The sequence below is a fragment of the Mobula hypostoma genome, chromosome 4 (genome assembly GCF_963921235.1).
Source record: "Mobula hypostoma chromosome 4, sMobHyp1.1, whole genome shotgun sequence".
Lineage (NCBI taxonomy): Eukaryota > Metazoa > Chordata > Chondrichthyes > Myliobatiformes > Myliobatidae > Mobula > Mobula hypostoma.
This window is the reverse complement of record NC_086100.1, coordinates 13,844,700-13,866,257: the sequence shown is the minus strand read 5'-3', so window position 1 is coordinate 13,866,257 and position 21,558 is coordinate 13,844,700. Positions and strand designations below refer to the sequence as shown.

The 21,558-nt window shown below is 46.0% G+C and overlaps 1 protein-coding gene across 1 annotated transcript; it reads left to right on the top strand.

The window, feature by feature from the left end:
* Positions 1 to 2,128: 2,128 nt before the first annotated feature.
* LOC134345132 (ras-related protein Rap-2b) lies at positions 2,129 to 4,978 on the top strand. The gene is made up of 2 exons (XM_063045316.1): positions 2,129 to 3,144; positions 3,692 to 4,978. Exon 1 carries the CDS (start codon positions 2,551 to 2,553, stop codon positions 3,100 to 3,102), a length of 552 nt encoding a protein of 183 aa, XP_062901386.1. The 5' UTR covers positions 2,129 to 2,550; the 3' UTR covers positions 3,103 to 3,144; positions 3,692 to 4,978.
* The last annotated feature ends 16,580 nt before the right edge of the window (positions 4,979 to 21,558 follow it).

Below are 21,558 nucleotides of genomic sequence, written 5' to 3'. Positions count from 1 at the left end.
AAGGTGCAGATCCATGGTCTCGCAAGACTAACGGATGCCTTTTTGCTATATATGTGTATAGTTGAATGACAATAAACTTGAACTTGAACTTCAAAGTTCAAAGATCAAAATAAATGTATTATCGAACTACATATATGTCACCATATGCTACCCAGAGATTTATTTTATTGGGGGGCATTCACAGTAAATACAAAGAAACACAACAGAATCAACAAAAAACTACACATAACAAAGATGGACAAACAACCAATGTGCAAAAGACAACAAATTATACAAATACAAAATCAATAAAAACAAACACAAAGATACTAATAAATAAATAAGTGATAAATATGGCGACATGAGATGAAGAGTCATTGGAAGTGAATGCATAGGTTGTGGGAACAGTTCAGTGTTGGGATAAGTGAAGTTGACTGAAGTTATCCCCCCTGGTTCCAGAGTCTGATGGTTCTATCCTCTATGGCAAGGATGTCTTTCCTCAGATTAGGGGACCAAAACTGCACACAATACTCCAGGTGTGGTCTCACCAAGGCCTTGTACAACTGCAGTAGTACCTCCCTGCTCCTGTACTCGAATCCTCTCGTTATAAATGCCAGCATACCATTCACCTTTTTCACCGCCTGCTGTACCTGCATGCCCACTTTCAATGACGGTGTATAATGACACCCAGGTCTCGTTGCACCTCCCCTTTTCCTAATCGGCCACCATTCAGATAATAATCTGTTTTCCTGTTTTTGCCACCAAATTGGGCGTGAACGAGGTGACTTCAGCCTCAAGCTTGGCTGCTGCGGGAGGAGGAGCCAAACTCTCACATTTATCCACATTAAATTGCATCTGCCATGAACTTGCCCACTCACCCAACCTATCAAAGTCACCCTGCATCCTCTTAGCATCCTCCTCACAGCTAACACTGCTGCCCAGCTTCATGTCATCCGCAAACTTGGAGATGCTGCATTTAATTCCTTCATCCAAGTCATAAATATATATTGTAAACAACTAGGGTCCCAGCACTGAGCCTTGCGGTACCCCACTAGTCACTGCCTGCCATTCTGAAAAGGTCCCGTTTATTCCCACTCTTTGCTTCCTGCCTGCTAACCAATTCTCTATCCACATCAATACCTTACCCCCAATACCGTGTGCTTTAAGTTTGCACACTAATCTCCTGTGTTGGTGGATATTTCTGCCCAATATATGTCAACTGTCCACTTCCCTTCGCAGATGCTGCTTAACCTGTTGAGTTCCTCCAGCAGTTTGCTGTGTCGCTCCAGACTTCCAGCATTTCCTCTCTTTTCTCCACTCTTCCATCGGGCAGAAGATATAGAAATCTGAAATCAGGTACCACCGGGCTCAAGAACAGCTTCTACTTCACTGTTATAAAGCTATTGAATGGTTCCCTTAAATGATGACATGGAATCTGAACCTCACAATCCGCCTCGTTATGGCCCTTTTCTGCCTGGGCTGCACTTTCTCTGTAAAAAACAGCACTTTATTCTGCATCCTGTCACTGCTTCTCCTTGTACTACCTCAATGCACCATGTAAAGATCTAATCTGCAGGAACAATGTTCAAGACAAGCTTTCTCAGATTTATCGCCACTCTCTTTGAAGACATGAAAATCGTTGTCTGCCGAAAGTCCACTTACCATGCGGTATAATTCTACGATACATCTCCTTGCTGTTCTCGTTGCTGCCATAGGGAAGAATGTACAGGAGCCTTAGGTCCCACACTACCAGATTCAAGAACAGCTACCATCAGGTTTCTGAAACAGAGTGGATAACTTCACTCACCTCAGCTCTGAACTGAGTTTCAAGCATTCTACAGCTTATGTGTTTGATCTATCTATCTATCTATCTCTTTATGTATCTACTTTGCACATCGGTTGTCTGTTCAGTCTTTTTTCTGTGTATTTTTCATTGATTCTATTGTATTTCTTTGCTTTACTGTGAATACCTGCAAGAAAATGGATCCCAGCGTAGCGTATGGTGACATATACTTTGATAACCAGTACCATTCACTTTGAACCTTGGTGGGGCCCGCACACACGCCGTTGCCCCTTTAAGAGTCTGGCTCCTCCTCCCGCAGCGGCGAAGCTTGAGGCTGAAGTCGCCTCGTTCACGCCCTGCAGAAGCCTGGTGTCAATGGGAAGGAAGGGAGGGAGCGTGGGAGAGGATCGCGCCGCGTCAGATTGGCACTCTGACCGAACGGAGAGAGCACACCGGCGAGCCGCAGTGTGCAGCGAGCAGCGGCAGCCCCCTGTAACACTGGAAAGGGCCTATAACCAGCACCGGATCTAAAACAAACGTGCAGGCGGGTGGAAAGCAACGAGAGGAAAGGAAAAGGATTCTTTTTTTTATTATTATTATAACCCTCCCCCCCCCTCCAGGTCGCCCTTGCCCGTGGGATTGCAATTTCGGATCAATTTCCACCGCTCGTGTTTTCAGACTTGCCCTTCATGTGGACGAAGATTCACTGATTTGCAACACGCACACTCACACACACATACACACACCCCAGCCCTGCAGGGGGAAGAGAAAGTGGCTACTGTCAAACCATGAGAGAATATAAAGTGGTCGTGCTGGGCAGCGGCGGAGTGGGCAAATCTGCCCTGACCGTCCAGTTCGTTACGGGATCTTTCATCGAGAAGTACGACCCCACCATCGAGGATTTCTACAGGAAGGAGATCGAGGTGGACTCGTCGCCGTCGGTGCTGGAGATCTTGGACACGGCAGGCACGGAGCAGTTCGCCTCAATGAGAGACCTCTATATCAAGAACGGCCAAGGCTTCATCCTCGTCTACAGTTTGGTCAACCAGCAGTCTTTCCAGGATATCAGGCCGATGCGAGATCAGATCATTCGAGTGAAGAGATACGAGAGGGTACCCCTGCTTCTGGTGGGCAATAAGGTGGATCTGGAAGGGGAGAGAGAGGTGAATTACAGCGAGGGGAGAGCCCTGGCCGATGAATGGAACTGCCCTTTTATGGAGACCTCGGCCAAGAATAAAATTTCAGTGGACGAATTGTTTGCAGAGATCGTTCGACAGATGAACTATGTATCCCAGCCTAATGGAGACGATCAGTGTTGTTCCTCCTGTGTGGTGCTGTGATAGATTTCTATATAAATATATATTATACATTATAAATCGAAGGTAAGGCTTTTAAGACGTGCTTTCAGCTAACTTTGTTGCGATTAATGTAAGATTTTTTTAATACTCTGCGAGGGAGAGAATTGTTTTCATAATTATAAGGAGGGGAGAAAAAAGATGAGGCACTCGTGAAGGGTCTATGGGGGGGATGGGAAGATGGGTTCAACCCCCCCCATTCACTTCTAGGAAGACAAGTTTAAACCAACAGCTTATCTCTCAACACCAGTTTTAAAAAAAGTCTCCGTCTTAAAATGGTGGGGCTGCTGAACTGCAGGCGCCTCCTCGTGTCTTCTGTACATCTGTGTGTGTCTGTATGTACAATATGCAATTTTGAAGGAAAGGACCGCGTCTAAATCGGGTTGCTGTCCCCAAATTCTTAACCGCAAGGGCTGCGGAAAACGGAGAACATTTCCTTCAATGTAAGGTCTAATTTACGATGTGCAGGCCACCCCGTCGAAGTGAAAAGGCCAACGTATTCACTCTATGCAGGGGTGGGTTAGAAGTTTTGCTGAATTCCAGATTAATAGCAATATTTTCCCCCTTTCTACAGGCACAGAATTTCTATGCAAAGTTGGAAGTGTGGATATCTGGAAACCATAACAATGTGGCGCCCAGCTAAACTTGGAGACTGTATCAGAGAAGCTACAGAGTGTGGATTAACAGCTTCATCATAACTACAATTCTGCTCATTGGGTGGGGGCAGGAAGTACATTTTTTTTTGTTGCTGAACTGCTGTAGTGTCTATTTTTTAAGCCTCCTCTCCCCTCCCCACCCCAGAAGTGGGCAAAGACAGCAAATATATTTAAAAGAAAACAGTGTTGGGGGATTGGTGGAGGGAGGGGGAGGGGAAAGCAACAGTGGGTTTTTTTTCAACTGTGATGTGACTGCCACAACCATAGACTTGTACAAACCAAGGGGCAAGGGGTGCGGATGGGGGTTTTATTGGGAGGGGGTGGGGAGGGAAAATAATGGACGAACAGTAAAAGCCCAGAGGGTTCAGGCAATGACTGACTTCTGTGCTGTGGTCCATGAGCCTATCAATGACAGGCTAACATCCACTCTTGTGTCTAGTGCCTTTGAGACTCTGTGCCAATTTGTCAAAGCCTCCACACTACTTAACAAGAAAAAAAAGTACTTAAATTTCTTCTTCAAATGTTCCCGCACAAAACATGGCAACATTCTCTGAGCTTCTCCTTGACGGAATCCATAGTCCTTTTGTATTTTAAGTCTCGCTTTTTGCCTATGTTTTGGGCTGTTCAAGAAGTCACCTATCTTCCCTTGTTTCCAAAGGAACTGTCTGTCCTCAGTTTGGTATTCCGTGTGCTAATCTAATATTCCCCAGCAATGATAAGGATGGGAGGGCAAGGGGAGAGGGAGGTAGGGAGGGAAAGGGAGAAAAGGGGATGTGACACTGGAGCTTCACTCTGGCGTATCAAGGAATTCTAACGTCCTCTGTATGTTGCAAAACCAGACGTGCATTTAACAGCTGTCTGCCTGATCCAAGACTTTTAATACAAAAAAGCATTTTTTATATATAAAAACAAACAAAATGATATTAAGCGTTGGGTGTTTTATTGTATAATGCCATTTCAAATTTACTTGAAAACCAGGGGCCTTTTTGTCAACCTGATTGTATGTTTTATACATTGTCATGAGCTGTTTCGTACAATGTAACCTGCTGAATTTGATTATAGTTTAAAAGTGTGCAGTTTAATGTGGCCACTTGTGCGGGGAAATAATTTTTTTGTGAACCCGTGACCCATTTTGGAAGGAAGCGGTAGCCTGCTTTGCTGTTCTAACTCGAGTGTTTAAGAGGTGCAGTATTCACAGTAAACTCTAATGTAAATTATATAGCTGCGCAATGGGGTGTTGTGTGGAAGCTGGTGAGAATGAGGCTTTGGTGAGCAATTGGAGATGTAAAGGACCCCCACCCTCCTCCATGAAATTGTTATCTCCCTGCCTGATGAGTAGCTACGTGGTCATTCTGTGCATGGGAAATAATCCATACAACATAGAGATATATTTCCTTAAAAGTTGACTCATGGTAATTAGTGGTAAGATCATTTGTTGTGACTTAGCACTTGAGGAGGTGTTGCCGAGCTGCTTTTCTTGAAACACTGCAGTCCGTCAATTGAAGCTGTTATGTTGCTTATGAATTCAAGGATTTTAAGACCATGGAACAGTACAGCGCAAGAACAGGCCCTTTGGTCCCCAACAATGTGTCAAATGAATTAAATTAGTAAGTAAATAGCTGCTTAAACCAGGGGTAACAAACCTGGGGTGCATGAACCCCTTTGCTTAATGGTCTTGGTCCATGGCATAAAGAAAGGTTGGGAACCCCTGGCCTAAGATAATCCCTTCTACCTGCACAATGTCCATATCCCCCTACCCCATCCCCTGCACATTCATGTACCTGTTGAAGAGTCTCTTAAATGCCCCTGTGCTATCTACCTCCACCATCCCCCTCCCCGCCAGTGCATTCCAGGTGCCCACCACTCTGTGTAAAAGAAAATTTGCCCTGCACATCTCCTTTCAACTTGTCCCCTCTCAATCTTAAATAGATGCCCTTCCAGTATTAGACATCTTGGCCCTGGGCAAAAAGGTTCCATCTCTATACTCAATCTGTTCCTCGTGTCATATTGATAAGCTTGTATCGGGACTCCCCCTCAGCCTGCTCCACTTCAGAGAAAAATTTCAGCCAGCAGATAATGAAGCTGCAACTACAATGTGCCCCCCATCAGCCCATGGGGGTGGGGGGGGGCGGTTGGAGACTTTGAGGTGACTGTTGTCATGTGCTTATCCTCTTGTTTTTCTGGATGGCTGGTTCGTGCCTTTGGAAGGGACCATCAAAACGTCCTGGCAGCTTGTGTAGCTCTTTTTTTGGAAATACTATGAACAGGAAAGGGTTAAATCACAATGCAGGTCAGGCAGCATCTGAGAACACAGAAATTGCTAATGTTTTGCAGTTAGGGAATATTGCGAGCAGTTTTGGGCCCCGCGTCTGAGGGAAAAATGTACTGGCCACGGAGAGGGTCCAGAGGAGCTTCATAAGAATGATGCTGGCGATGAAAGGGTTAATGTATGAGGAGCGTTTGATATCTCTGAGTCTGTATTTGATGTTCAGAACGATGGTGGAAGTGGTGGGGGGGTGTTGGGGGGGAGGGAAGGATCTGATTGATACAGGAAGACTCGGATAGGGTGGATGTGGAAAAGATGTTTCTATTAGTAGGGGAGTCTAGGACTGGAGGACATCATCTCAGAAGTAAAGAACTGACATGAGATGTTCAGCCAGAGAGCTGTGGATTTGTGGAATTAATTGCCATAGAGGAACATGGAGGCCCACTCATTGGGTGTATTTATTGATAGATTGATAGGTTTTTGATTGCTACGGGGGGATAAGGGTTACAGGGAGAATGGAATTAAGAAAAAAAAAATCAAACACGATTGAATGACAGACCAGAGTGGATGGGCTGAATGGCTTCATTCTGCTCCTATATCTTACGGCCCCTTCTTAGCTTTGGCGGAGAGTGTGGCATCTGAATCGTTAACTGTTAACCCCTTCCGCATGTGCGTTCCCAGTTTAAAGTCAGGTTTCCAGCACCTGCAGCTTTTGCTGCCCTGGGGGATGCCCGTCGAACATTCTCAGGTCATCCTGCAGGGAAAGGGAGGGGAACTGGATGCAAACCTGCGTCATGTAAGCAGCCTAGGAGAGTGTTTCTGATGACTCAGTCTGCAGCTATGCGAGGGTTAAAGTCCATGTGGGAGAAAGCTGACTGAACACAATTTGCATGTAAAAAGATTTATTGATTTAAAGACTTGTTCTGCTTTGCTTTGTGGGTGTATGGAACTGCGTTGGGCTGCTGCTGCTAGGTCTGTCATTTCTGTTTCTCTCCCCTGTGATGCAGTATCTCACCTTTCCTGTGTAGGCACGCACTCATCAGCATAGGCATGTGCAGGCAAACTCCAGCAAGTAAGATGGGAAGAGTGACAAATCTGGCAGTCAGGGGTGAGTTAAGGCCTCAGGCGTTCTAATTCAAGTCTTTTGGATTCTCAGGTTGTGATTTAAAGCAAATTCTTAGGGGCTGCAGCATCAAGACAACAGGGCTCTGTGTCTTATGTAACAGAGTGCCCTGTACACAAGAGGAACTTGCTGTCGAGCCGCAAAAAGGGACATTGGTACAGACTGTTAAAGGCAGAGGAGCTTTGCAGATGAGGAGTGAATATTGAGAGAGGGTGGGGAGGAGAATGATAAACACGAGATTCTGCAGATGCTGGAAATCCAGTGGTTTTTAAGCCCATCAATCCTACAGGGCACTAGGCCGCCAGCAGCATTTTCACTAAAACCCTCTGTCCTTGGGGAGGGGGGGAGATAGATTAGCCCACTTTCACCACACAATTTCCTGTGTCTTCGAGGTGAAGATCATTCCTCTCCCATGGATGAGCCCTTTGGAGCTCCTGTCTGTGTTTCTGTAGTTTTTACGAGATGGAGATGCTAGCCCCATGTCCAACCCTCCTGCTTTCGCAGCCGGGCTTGGGACCACAGACGGCGGACTTAAAATCCAGGTTACCATGCCCAAAATGCTAGGCAGGTCCGAGTGGAGAACTTCATCGTGGTCTTGGCCCGAAATGTCGACTCTCCATAGCTGCTGTTGGTTCCGCTGAGCGCCTCCAGCAATTTAGATGATAGGACATACGAGCAGAATTAGGCCATTTGGCCCTTCAGGTCTTCTCCATCATTCCATCATGGCTGATTTATTATCCATGTCAACCTCATTCTCCTGCCTTCCTCTCCCCCCCCCCCACATAACCTTTGGCACCCTTACAAATCAAGAATCTGTCATCCTCCATTATAAATATACCTAATGAGTTGGCCCCCACAGCTGTCTGTAGCAATGAATTCCACAGATTCACCACCATCTGGCTAAATAAATTCCTCCTCATTACAGTTCTAAAGGGATATCACTCTATTGTGAAGCTGTGGCCTCTGGTCCTTTACATCCCCACGATAGGAAGCATCCTCTTGATGTCCACTCTGTCTAGACCTTTTGAATATGTGTTGCGTTGGGGAGGAGAATACAAGGGTTTGGGGCCTAGGCAGCTTAATAGATAAAATGGCAGGGTTGTTCAAGAGGCACATTTGAGGGTTGGGGATGGGTGGGTGGAGTGAGGGGTGGGGTGATTGAGGAGAAATCTGGGAGGTACGGAGGAAATCTCTGCAAAGGAGAGGGTTCAGGCTGCAGAGGGATTGAATGAGCTGCTGGGAATTTCATTTGGTCGGCCTGGGATCAAGATGTCATTGAAGTGTTGAGTGTTGAAGACAACCAGGGGATTAACACACAGGAGACAATTTCTCTTGAGTGTCCGTGGCAACCGTGGGTACTGCAAATGCGGCAAATAACCACTAGGGGCAGCATGGTAGCCTAGTGGTTAGTGTACTGCTGTAACATCGCCAGCAAACCAGGTTCAATTCCGGCTTCCGATTGTGAGGGGTTTGTACATTCTCCCTGTGACTGCATGGATTTCCTCCGGGAGCTTTGGTTTCCTCCCACATCACGTACGGGCTATTAGCTTAATTGTTCACATGGGTGTAATTTTGCAGCACGTACTTATTGGACCGGAAGGATCTCTAAATAAGCACCCCCTGTACCTAATAAAGTGGCCACTGGGTGTATGGTTGTGGCCTTCTGCTACTGTGGCTCACCCACTCCAAGGTTTAATGTGTTGTACATTCAGAGATGCTCTTCTGCACACTGCTGTTGTAACACATCGTTATTTCAGTTACTATCACCTTTCTATCAGCTTGAACTGTTCTGGCCATCTCTGACTTCTCTCATCAACAAGGCGTTTTCACCCACAGAACTGCTGCTCACTGGATCTTTTTGTTTTTTTGCATAATTCTCTGTAAACTCTAGAGCAGAGTTCCCAAACTTCTTTATGCCATGGACCGCCTACCATTAACCGAGGGATCCATGGACCCCAAGTTGGGAACCCCTGCTCTGCAGACTGTTATGCATGAAAACCCCAGGAAATCAGCAATTTCTGAGACACTTAAACCACCACATCTGGCACCAATAATCAAAGTCTCTTGGATCACACTTCTTCCCCAGTCTGAACAGCTGAACCTCCTGACCATGTCTGCATGCTTTTATGCATTAAAATGCTGCCACACGATTGGCTGATTAGATATTTGCATTAATGAGCAGGCGTTCGGGTGTGCCAAAAGAAAATGGCCGCTGAGTGTATTGGTGATTTTCCAGTGTCTCCTGAATTCTGGTGTTTAACAGTGATATAGTTTCCAGTTGGTCTCTGAGTAGAAAAGCCTATCGTTCTTGAGTTGAGCACTGCAGTTTCCTTGAAGTCTCCTAGTGTTTTGGAAGGAAATTCTAACCCGTGCATTATTTATTTACAATGATCCTCTTAGACTTAAGGGAAACCCCTTTTGCTTTTTCTCACATGTCTTGAAATGGTTGGCTGGTGCTCTGTATTTAGTGGTGAAGCGTGGGGGCGGCCTTTCCAGCCCTTTGAGCCAGGTTACCTCAGCGACCCCTAACAAACCTGATTAACCCTAACCTAATCATGGGACCACTTACAATAACCAATGAACCTACCCGGTAGGCCTTTGGGCTGTGGGAGGGAACTGGGGGATCTGGAGAAAGCCCATACATTCCATGGGGAGGGTATGCAAAGACTCCTTACAGAGTGCCACTGGAATTGAACTCCGGAACGCATCACGCTAGCCGCTATGCTACAGTGGGACCTATTTAAGAAAAGAGTTTAATTTTGATATGATAAATGAGGAGATACTGAATGGTAACAAGCCCTTCCATCCCAACGAGCCCGCGCCACCCATGTGACCAATTGACCTCACTCGTATGTCTTTGGAATGTGGGAGGAAACAGGGGCATCTGGAGTAAACCTCCGTGATCACAGGGAGAACGTACAGACTGTCTAGAGACAGAGGCGGAGTTGAACCTAGTTGCTGGCGATGTAACAGCGTTAAGCTAGCCAATCAGACTTCCGTGCATTTCTTTTTGGAACGAGCTGACAGCAGAGGTGGTGGACGTGGGTTTGATTTCAACATTTGAGAGAAATTTGGATCGGTACATGGATGGGAGAGGGATATTCTGGGTGCAGGTCGATGGGACTAGGCAGATTATTAGTTTGGCATGAACTAGATGGGCCGAAGGGCTTCTCTGCTGAAATGTTCTATGACTGGATCCTTTGCCTCTGAAAGCACTTTACAGCCAGTGAGCTAACCATCTGAAACCACCCGATTCTTGTATACCCCTCAAAGTGCACACAGTAAGGATCCTTACATTAGCTTGTTTTTGTTTTAAATTAATTGTTCAGGTTGGGAGCACACACACTGCCCATCTCTAACTGACCTTGAGCGTGTGGTATGTACTGAGTTTTCCTCCTTGGCACAGTAAAGTAGGCACTAGCATAATGCCACTGCACCACCAATGATCACACTCTGTAAGGAGATTATGCGTTCTCCCGATGACTATGCAGGCGTCCTCCCACAGTTCAACAATTTATAGATTACGGTTAGAGAGTTGTTGTTGGTGACTTGCGGACTTGGTTGCTGTCACAAACGGTGCTTTTCACCATAGATTTATTTATATTTTTATTGAGATATAGCATGGAATACATCCTTCCAGCCCTTCGAGACGCACCGCCCAGCAATCCCCAATTTATCCCAGCCTAATCACGGGATAATTTGCAATGAGCAATTAACTGACCGATTGGTACGCCTTTGGACTGTGGGAGGAAACGGTAGCAGCGGAGGAAACCCGCACAGTCACAGGGAGAGCGTACAAACTGCAGCGGCAGGATCTGAACCTAGGTCACTTGTACTGTAAAGCATTGTACTAACCACTACTCTATTGTCCCGGCCCTTTTTGATCTACATCTGATAAACGAACCTCATCCTTAATCTTTAATTTTGAAACGCTGTGGTTCCGCTGTGCTGTTGAGGAGGAGAGGGCCTGGAATTCGACACAGCGACCTTGAAGGAAGGATGTGTGTGGTGGAGGGGAACCTGGAGGCGGTGGTGTCCCCTGCTCCTTCTGACCTTTCACCTGGTGGCCAGGGTCACTGGTTTGGAAGAGGTGATCAGAGTCACTGTGGCACGCTTTTTTGGGTGATGCAGCAATGACGATTGTTGGCGTGAAATTTCCGGGTGGTGGAGAGGATGTTGGTCAAACTGGCTGTCTAGTCCTCAGTGTTGTTGAACACCAGGGAATAGGTTGGGAGCGCAAGGGAATGAGGGGAGACCAAGTGCGTAGCGGTTACCGCCATGTTTTACGGCGCCAGCTGTAAGGTCGGGGGTCAATTCCCGCTACTGAGAGGAGTTTGTACTGTAGGTTCTCCCCATGACCATCTGGGTTTCCTCTGGGCACTCTGGTTTCCTCTCACTTTCCTAGGACTTACGGGTTGTTAGTGAGTTGTGCTCATGCTATGTCGGCACCGGAAGTTTGGCGACTTCTGCGAGCAGCCGTGCCGGCCATTGATGCAAGCAACGCATGCTTTGATGCACAAGTGGCAATTGAAGCTGACCTTTATCTTAATCTTACAGAGGTATACAAAATGATGACAGGTATAGATAGGGTGAACGTTTGCAGGCTTTGTTCTCCTCAGGCTGGGCGAGACTAGAAGTAAAGGTCATGGGTGTAGGGTGAAAGGTGAAATATTTAAGGGGAGCCTGAGGGGGTTCTTCTTCACTGAGGGTGGATCGAGCTGCCAGTGGAAGTGGTAGACGTGGGCTCAGTTATAACAGCTTGGTTGGGTACATGGGTGGGAGAGGTGGGGGGAGCTATGGTCCGGGTGCAGATAGATGGGATTAAGTGGAAGATGAGGCTGGCATGGACTAGATGGGCCAAAAGGCCTGTTTCTGCGCTGTAACTACACCTCTATACCAGTGGGTGTTGTTGGATCTGCACTCATCAGGCAAGTGGAAAGTGGGGTAGTTGCTCTGGGGTATCAGAAGACTGGCCTAGCACAGACTAGATGGGCCAAATGGCCTGTTTCTCTGCTGGAGAACTCTAAGGTGTAAGGTGGGACCCTCACTACAGGATGCCCAGCCTTTGCAATTTTCACATGTCTGTCTGGTTCATTGTCTGATCACTGGTGTCTCTCCCCCACAGTGTTGGTGGTGGAGGCATCTGACAATACGAGGACATGAGTGGGTGGTGCAGCTGGCTCTTGTTGAAGGTTGTCATTACCTGGTATTGCACTGGTGTGAATTGTTATCTATCACATCAGCCCGTGCCTGAATGTGATGCATGCTTTGCTGCACGCTGGTCTGAGGTAGAGATGCTTCACCTGCTGAGGCGTTGCAAATGGAAACAGAGCTGTTTCATCTGGCATAAATTAAGACAGCAGCAGAATTAGGCCATTCAGACAATCAAGTCTGCTCTGCATAGATCATGACTCATTTATTATCCCTCTCAACCCTATCCTTCTAACTTCTTTCCATAACCTTTGATGCCCTTATGAATCAAGAAGCTATCAACCTCCACTTTAAGTATACCCAATGACTTGGACTCCATAGGCTTTTGTGGCAATAAATTCCAGATTCAGCACCCTCTGGCTAAATAAATTGCTCCTCATTTCTGTTCTAAAGGGACATCCTTCTATTCTGAGGCTGTGCCCTCAGGTCCTACACTCCCTCAATATGTTCTTCACTCATCACCACCCAGCTTCTCATCCACCCGCACACCTTCCCCCTCATCTACTGCCCCAGTGTGTACTGCTCCTCTTCCCCCACCTTATTCTGGCTTCCTCCCCCCGCCCCCCTTTCCTGTCCTGATGAAGGGTCTGACTGTTGATTCCCCTCCATATGTACTGCCTGGCCCGCGAGCTCCCTCCAGCATTTCATGTGTTGTCCTGTCGTCCATGCTCTGCCGTGCCTGTTGTGAGCAGTCGTGGGGAGCACCTCACATTGTACAAGACACCGTGCAATGTGAGTGAGGAGATGAGAGAAAACAAGGCGTACCAACAGAGATGCTGAGCATCTTTTCCCGAGGCTGGTTGCCAAGGTAGCACTCACAGCTAGATAGTGGTTTTTTTTTACTTTATATATAATAATTCTGAATGTTTTTTTGGCTGTACACCAGATTGGCTCAGCTCAGGGCCAGAGTCCATTCAAACTGGGGCAGATGGCTGTTACCTCTTACTAACGGAACTGAAGCGAATGAATTGTCATGGAAAGTAGGTGTCAGATAAGATGTGTGTGGTATTGGGTGGGGTGAGAATGCTGATATCTACCATCAGATCTTCCTGTGACAGTGGGTGTCTACTCGTGCAGGATCATGTGATGACTTGCAATGCTATTTGATCAAATTGTGTTTTTTTTTTAAAGAAAACAACTTTTCATTCAGTGGAACCAGTTCTGTTGTGGGTTTCAATAAGTACAAAAGTAGATTTGTTCTGTGGTAGGATAGCAAAATGGGGGGTGTGGAACACAACAGTTCAGGCAACATCTGTGAAAAGTGAAACAGAAACTAACCTTTTGGTCTCTCTCAGTTCTGATGAAGTCTGGGATCCTTCAGCAGAACTGAGAATGGGCAGCAAATCGGCCTGGATACCTGACTCCTCCTTTCTATTTGTAAGGTCACTGGCCATCCTTATCTGAGAAGGGATGTTGGGCTGGCATTGGGGAACGCCCAGAGAAGGTTTATATGAATGATTCCAGGAATGAAGGAGTATGAGGAGTGTTTGATGGCTCTGGGCCTGTACTCGCTAGAGTTTAGAGAGTCTATTGAATATTGAAAAGGCTTGACAGAGTGGACGTGGAGAGGATGTTTCCTATGGTGGGGAATTTAGGACGAGAGGGCACAGCCTCAGAATAGAGCGACATCCATTTAGAACAGAGATGAGGAGGAATTTTATTAGCCAGCAAGTGGTGAATGTGTGGAGTTCGTTGCCACAGGCAGCTTTGGTGCTAGGTCATTGGTTATATTTAAAGCAGAGGCTGATATGTTGTTAATTAGTAAGAGCATCAAAGATTCCGGAGAGAAGGCAAGAAAATGGGGTTGAGAGGGATAATATATTTGCCATGATGGAATGGTGGAGCAGGCTCGATGGGCTGAATGGCCTAATTCTGCTCCTATCATATGGTGTCTTATAACTGGCTGTCTTTCCAGAGTTCTGTTGAGTGTTTCTGCTCTCCAGGTTTCCAGTATATTCGGTTTTACTTTCCTGGTGCAGTCTCAGTCATTATGGCAGCTGGGAAGTCCACTTGGCTCCTGTTTCTGGGACGGCTGTCCTCTGGGATTAACCCAGAGTCTAATAGCCTGTTCTGTTCCAAACCATGCTGATGTCGCAGCCAAGAAAACACACCAGCGCTTCTCCTTCCTTAGCAAGCTACAGCAATTGAGCAGGTTTCCACTAACTCTTACTTTTTTTTTATCAATGTGCTATGAAAAATGTTCTGTCTGGTTGCATAACGGCTTGGTGTGACAACTGCTCTGCACGTGACCACAAGAATCTGCAGACAGTTGAGAACACAGCTCAGCACATTACAGGAGCCATCCTTCCTCTGTGGACTCTGTCTGTACTTCTCGTTGCCTCAGTAAAGCATCTACCGTACTCACTACAATCCAGAACAATGGGGGGGTGGGGTGGGGGAGAGAGGGGGAATCTCATTGAAACCTATCGAATATTGAAAGGCCTCGATAGAGTGCATGTGCAGAGGATGGTTCCTATGGTAGGGGAGTTGGAGACACAGCCTCAGAATAGAGGGACGTCCATTTAGAGTCGAGATGATAAGGAATTTCTTTAGCCAGAGAGCGGTGAATGTGTGGAGTTCATTGTCCTAGGCAGCTGTGGAGGCCAAGTCTATTTAAAGCAGAGGTTGATAGATTTTTGATTAATCAGTGCCTGAAAGGTTATGGAGAGAAGGGAGGAGATTGGGGCTGAGAGGGAAAATGGATCAGCCATGTTGAAATGGAAGATCAGACTCAATAGGACCAAATGGCCTAATTCAGCTCCTATATCTTATGGTCTTAAAGCAGCCAACATGATCAAAAACCCATTCTCTCTTCTCCCCCCTCACATCCTATTGGGCAGAAGATACAAAAGCCTGAAAGCAGATGCCAACTAGCTCAAGGACAGCTTTAATCCCACGGTTATCAGATTCTTGAATGGACCTCTTGTACGATAAGATGGACTCTAGACCTCACAATCTTCCTTGCTGTGATATTGCATTTTATCATCTAACCGTACCACTCTGTTTTCACTGTTCAAACTAAATTTATAATCAAAGTACATACTGTATATGTCGCCATATACAACCCTTAGATTCATTTTCTTGTAGGCATACTCAATAAATGTATACAATAATAACCATAACAGAATCAATGAAAGCCACCCAACTTGGGCGTTCAACCAGAGTGCAGAAGATAAAAAGAAAGAAATAATACTAATTAATATATAAACAAACAAATATTGAGAACATGAGATGAAAAATCCTCGAAAATGAGGCCATTGGTTGTGGGAACATTTCAATGATGAGGCAAGTGAAGTTATCTCCTTTGGTTCAAGAGCCTGATAGTGGCTTTTACACATTATTCTGCATTGTTATTGCCTTATCATATTCTAGCTCAGTGCAATGTGCAAATAATGTGATGCAAGACAAGCTTTCTACTGTATCTTTGTACATGTGACAATGGTAAACCAATCCCAAGAGAGTGAGATATAGGAACAAGCATTGTTTCCTTCAGAAACTATTACAAGCGAGGGAAAATGCCTTTTGAGGTTGAAGGTGGAAGCATCTATTCCAGTTGCTGGTGGGATGGTGGGGAAGGGGAAGATGAGCAAGTCAGGTGACCGAGAGTAGGGTTGTGATTGGAGTTGGGAGGTCACGTGACAAGCTCACCTGGAATATGTCTGAGCTAAGGTGCTGTGGGTTCCTCAGAGTCACAGAGGTTTAGAAAACACTTACTCAGATTTCCTTAGATAGAACATACGTCAAAGGGATATTACCCCTGATGGGCACATCAAGAGCCAGAAAGTGTAGATTTAGGATGTGACGTGTGTTCAAGAGGGCGATGATGCAAGATGACGTCTCCCAGTGTGCTGTGGAATTCTCAGCTTCAGAAAGCTGTGACTATGCAAATCTATAAATTGGTTTAAGATAGTCAAATGCACCGGGGTACCGGGAAAACCCCTGTTTTGTGTGCCGTCTGTACTGATCATTTCATCTCATCACTACATTGAGCGTGTACAAAGCAAAAGCAATAACAGAATAAAGAGTTAGAATTATAGAGAAAGTTCAGGAAAACAGTAATGCATAAAACCGTAACAAAGAAGACTGCGAGGTCAAGATCTTACTGTATCCTACCGAACTAGGACACCATTCAATTGTCTTATAATAGCGGGATAGAAGCTGATCTTAAGCCTGGTGGTACATGCTTTCGGGAGTTTGGAAGTGGGGGGAAGGAGAGAGAACAACTGGGGTGGGTGGGGTTTTTTATTATGCCTTTCTCAGACATATTCGGGTTTTTGAGTTCCTTTCCGCACTTTGTGGCAACAACTTTGTGGTTTTTTTTACCATTTGTCTTTTTTTTTACAAGGCTGAGTTGCTTGCTGGACACTCAACCCAGCATGGTGGAAAGCGTAAACACGAGGAAATCTGCAGATGCTGGAAATTCAAGCAACACACACAAAATGCTGGTGGAACGTAGCAGGCCAGGCAGCATCTATAGGAAGAAGCACAGTCAATGTTTCAGGCCGAGACCCTTCATCAGGACTAACTGAAAAAAAGAGATAGTAAGAGATTTGAAAGTGGGAGGGGGAGGGGAGATCTGAAATGACAGGAGAAGACGGGAGGGGGAGGGATGGAGCTAAGAGCTGGAAAGTTGATTGGCAAAAGGGATACAAGGCTGGAGAAGGGAGAGGATCATGGGACAGGAGGCCTAAGGAGAAAGAAAGGGGGAGGGGAGCACCAGAGGAAGATGGGGATCAGGCAAGGAGTTATTGCGAGAGGGACAGAGAGAGAAAAAAAGGGAAAAAAATAAATACATAAGGGATGGGGTAAGAACGGGAGGAGGGACATTAATGGAAGTTAGAGAAATTAATGTTCATGCCATCAGGTTGGAGGCTACCTGGACGGAATATAAGGTGTTGTTCCTCCAACCTGAGTGTGGCTTCATTTTGACAGTAGAGGAGGCCATGGATAGACATATCAGAATGGGAATGGGATGTGGAATTAAAATGTGTGGCCACTGGGAGATCATGCTTTCTCTGGCGGACAGAGCAAAATGGTCTCCCAGTCTGCTTTGAGTCTCACCAATATATAGAAGGCGGCACCGGGAGCACCGGACGCAGTATATCACCCCAGCCGACTCACAGGTGAAGTGTCGCCTCACCTGGAAGGACTGTCTGGGGCCCTGAATGGTGGTGAGGGAGGAAGTGTAAGGGTATGTGTAGCACTTGTTGCGCTTACAAGGACAAGTGCCGGGAGGGAGATCGGTGGGGAGGGATGGGGGGGACAAATGGACAAGAGAGTCTCATAGAGAGGGATCCCTGCGGAAAACAGAAAGGGGGGAGAAGGGAAAGTTGTGCTTGGTGGTGGGATCCCGTTGGAGGTGGTGGAAGTTATGGAGAATAATATGTTGGACCTGGGGCTGGTGGGGTGGTAGGTGAGGACAAGGGGAACCCTATCCCTAGTAGGGTGGCGGGAGGATGGAGTGAGAGCAGATGTGCGTGAAATGGGAGAGATGCGTTTGAGAGCAGAGTTGATGGTGGAAGAAAGGAAGTCCCTTTCTTTAAAAAAAACGGAGGACATCTCCTTCATCCTGGAATGAAAGGCCTCATCCTGAGAGCAGATGCGGCGGAGACGGAGGAATTGCGAGAAGGGGATGACATTTTTGCAGGAGACAGGGTGGAAAGCATGCTGGATTCGAACCCAGAACCCCTCACCTCAAAGTCTGGTGCGGATGTCCTTACACCACTGGCTGCTTTGAGATTTTTGTGTTGCAGGGGAATCGGGGGTTGTGGAGAACAGACAAGAGAGTAGATCTGAAGGTATGTTCTGACTGAATGCAGCTCCAGCTCAGGCCTGAGGACTTGTGTGCCGATTTCCTGGTGCTCCCATAAATATTTTTAACGTGTTTATAATATTTCCTTCAATTCTTTGACCCAGTGTGTTTCACTGGAACTTAATCAGATGCTTATGGATCAGATAAAAGGGACAACGGTGAAGGTGATCAATGGTTTATTCACTGAGAAAGGTTATAAGGTGCACCTTAAAGGAAGTCATGAAGGTTTAAGGAGGGAACTCCAACACTGGGAGCTTGGGGCTACTTGAATGCACAGCGCTATACCCAGCAGGTACAAAGCTGGACTTCAGTGAGTGCAGTAATTGTGGACCTTTGGCCTGCAATATTGTGCCGAACCAATTAAATTAGTCATCAGTTGTTCAACCAAACTAATCACAATATTCATACCTTCCCATTTCATACACATCTGGTGCCTATTGAAAAGCCTCTTAAACACTCCTTTCATGTTTGATTCCACTGCCAACCTTGGCAGCATATGCCAGGCAGCCGCAACGCTGGGTAAATGAAAACTTTTAACTCCTTTCAATTTGCCCTCTCTCACCTTACAAATATGCCCTCTGGTATTAGACATTTCAACCCTGAGAGAAAAAAGATACTGTTTGTCTGTACCAGTAGTCCCCAACCACCGGGCCGCGGACCGGTACCGGGCTGCAAAGCATGTGCTACGGGCCGTGAGGAAACGATATGATTTGGTGATATGAGTCAGCTGCGCCCTTCCTCATTCCCTGTCACGCCCACTGTTGAACTTGAACGTACGCGAGGTCATTATGCACGCGTCATCCACGTCAGTGCGGGAAGAAGATCAATTCCTCGAGCTTGCAAATGATGGTGGGCTGAAAAGTAGGTTTGACATAACATCTCTGCCGGCATTCTGGATCAAAGTCGAGGCTAAATATCCTGAGATAGCCACGAAAGCACTGAAAACGTTGCTTCCATTTCCAACATATCTCTGCAAAGTGGGGTTTTCTGCAATGAATGCAACGAAAACTAAATTGCGGAATAGACTGGACATAAGGAACCCCCTTCGAGTATCGCTGTCTCTCATCACCCCTCGATGCAGGGACACAAGACCAGGGCTCCCACTGATTCAGCGATATTGATGTGTTGCAATGATTTTATATGTTCATACGAGGAAAATATGCGTTGTGTGTTTAATATTAAATTTGTTAGATAAACCCTTTTAGAAATGAAATTGAGTGTATTAGCCACTTATAAGTGACTTATAGTTGACATCACCTATATTCCGGTCGTGATTAACACCACCACACCACCTAGGATTACCAACTGTCCCATATTAGCCGGGACATCCCGTATATTGGGCTAAATTGGTTTGTCCCAGCCTTGTCCCGTATTTCCCCCGCTAAGGTACAGCGTTCCTATGAAACCTTTCGTGCCGAAATGGTGTAAAGCGAAGAAGCAATTACCATTAATTTATATGGGACAAATTGTGGAGCGTTCCCAGACCCAAAAAATAACCTACCAAACAACACATAAAACCTAAAATAACACTAACATATAGTAAAAGCAGGAATGATATAAATACACAGCCTATATAAAGTAGAAATAATGTATGTACAGTGTAGTTTCACTGAACAGAATCGCCAAAACTGATTTGTAGAAAAGAAATCGGCACGTACATGCAAGTGCACACAAGTGCCCGCACAAGGCTTCATGGCCATGGTAGTCTTTCTCGGGGTAAACACAGTGAGAAAGTTGGCAACCCTACCCCCACACCCCCCGTCAGCCGGTCCGCAGTGCAAAAAAGATTGGGGACCCCTGATCTATACCTCATAATCTTCCAAATCTGTCAGATCTCCTCTCACCCTCCACCATTCCAGGGGAGAAAAAAACAACCCAGGTTTGCCCAGTTTCACCTTGTAGCAAGTTCAATTTAATTCAGGCAGCATCCTGGTAAACCTCTGTACCCTCTCCAAAGCCTCCACATCCTTCCTCTAATGAATGACCGGAACTGAGTACAGATGAGCTTATAACCCAGACTGATACCCCTCTCCACAACAGCAGCTTTCTGCACAAGAGATCCTCAAGGCTGTAAATGTCTAATTATCTTTTTACATTGCCAAAGGACAGCAATTGGGATTGCTGTGGTAATACACTCAGTGACCACTTTATTAGGTATACCAGCTTGTTAATGCAAATATCTAATCAGTCAATCCTGAGGCAGCAACTCAATGTATAAAAGCATGCAGACATGGCCAAGAGGTTCAGTTGTTGTTCAGACCAAACATCAGAATGGGGAAGAAATGTAATCTTAAGTGATTTTGACCGTCGAATAATTGTTGGTGCCAGACAGGGTGGTTTGAGTATCTCAGAATCTGTGGATCTTCTGGGATTTTCATGCACAACTGTTTCTAGAATTTACAGAGACAGGTAAGAAAAGTAAAGAAAGAAAAAACCGTGAGTAGCAGTTCTGTGGACGAAAATGCCTTGTTAATGGAGAATGGCCAGACTGGTTCAAGTTAACAGGAAGGCAACAGTAACTCAAATAACAATATGTTACAATAGTGATGTACAGAAGAGCATCTCTGAATGCATAACACGTGGAACCTTGAAGTGGACGGGCTACAGCAGCAGAATACCATGAACGTACACTCAGTGGCCACATTATTAGGCACGGGGGTATCTAATAAAGTGGCCGCTGAGTTTATATAAGGTAATAAGGAAATGGAAGAGGACGTAAAACATTTGCATTTGTTTTTATGCAAGAAGACACACAAAACTTGCCAGATTTATTAAAGAATTGGAGCCATATTACAGAGGAGAGTGAAATGGATATATGGACAGATACAGGATGTAAATTCTGGAGCTCATATCCTAGACCATGGGTTCTCAACCTTTTATATGCCATGGACCCCTACCATTAAATTAAATTGCCAGTCAACATTGAACTCAAAGTAGGACGGCTTTAGGAACTCCTCGGGCTTACTCGTGAAGCCTTCCCCATGAGTGGGTATAGCCACAAAGCAGCGGAGGTTTGAGATCAGAGTTTTCCTTCTCCTAGATGAGCTGCCATCCACGGCTGACGAGCCCCATCTGCCCGGAGCGACTAGTTTTAAGATAGCAGTGACCCACCTTTTCCCCTTCTCCTATCATTAGAAATGGTTCCGCTGGGCTTAGTAGCTAAGGCAGCCATGAAGGCCAGGAGCTGGACTTGGTTGCCAGAGGCTATCTGAGATGCACGCCGTTGGGAGCTTTTAGTAGTTAGTTGATTATCCTCACTACCTCTCCCGATTATGACAACCTTAAGGAAACGAGTCACTGCAGTAGTATCATCTGCAAACTGGCAGACAAGAGTTCGATCTGAACCTGGCCACGCAGTTGTGAGTGTACAGGG

Excerpts from the sequence above, each read along its gene's own strand:
- LOC134345132 (XM_063045316.1), top strand. The coding sequence starts at position 2,551 with ATGAGAGAATATAAAGTGGTCGTGCTGGGCAGCGGCGGAGTGGGCAAA.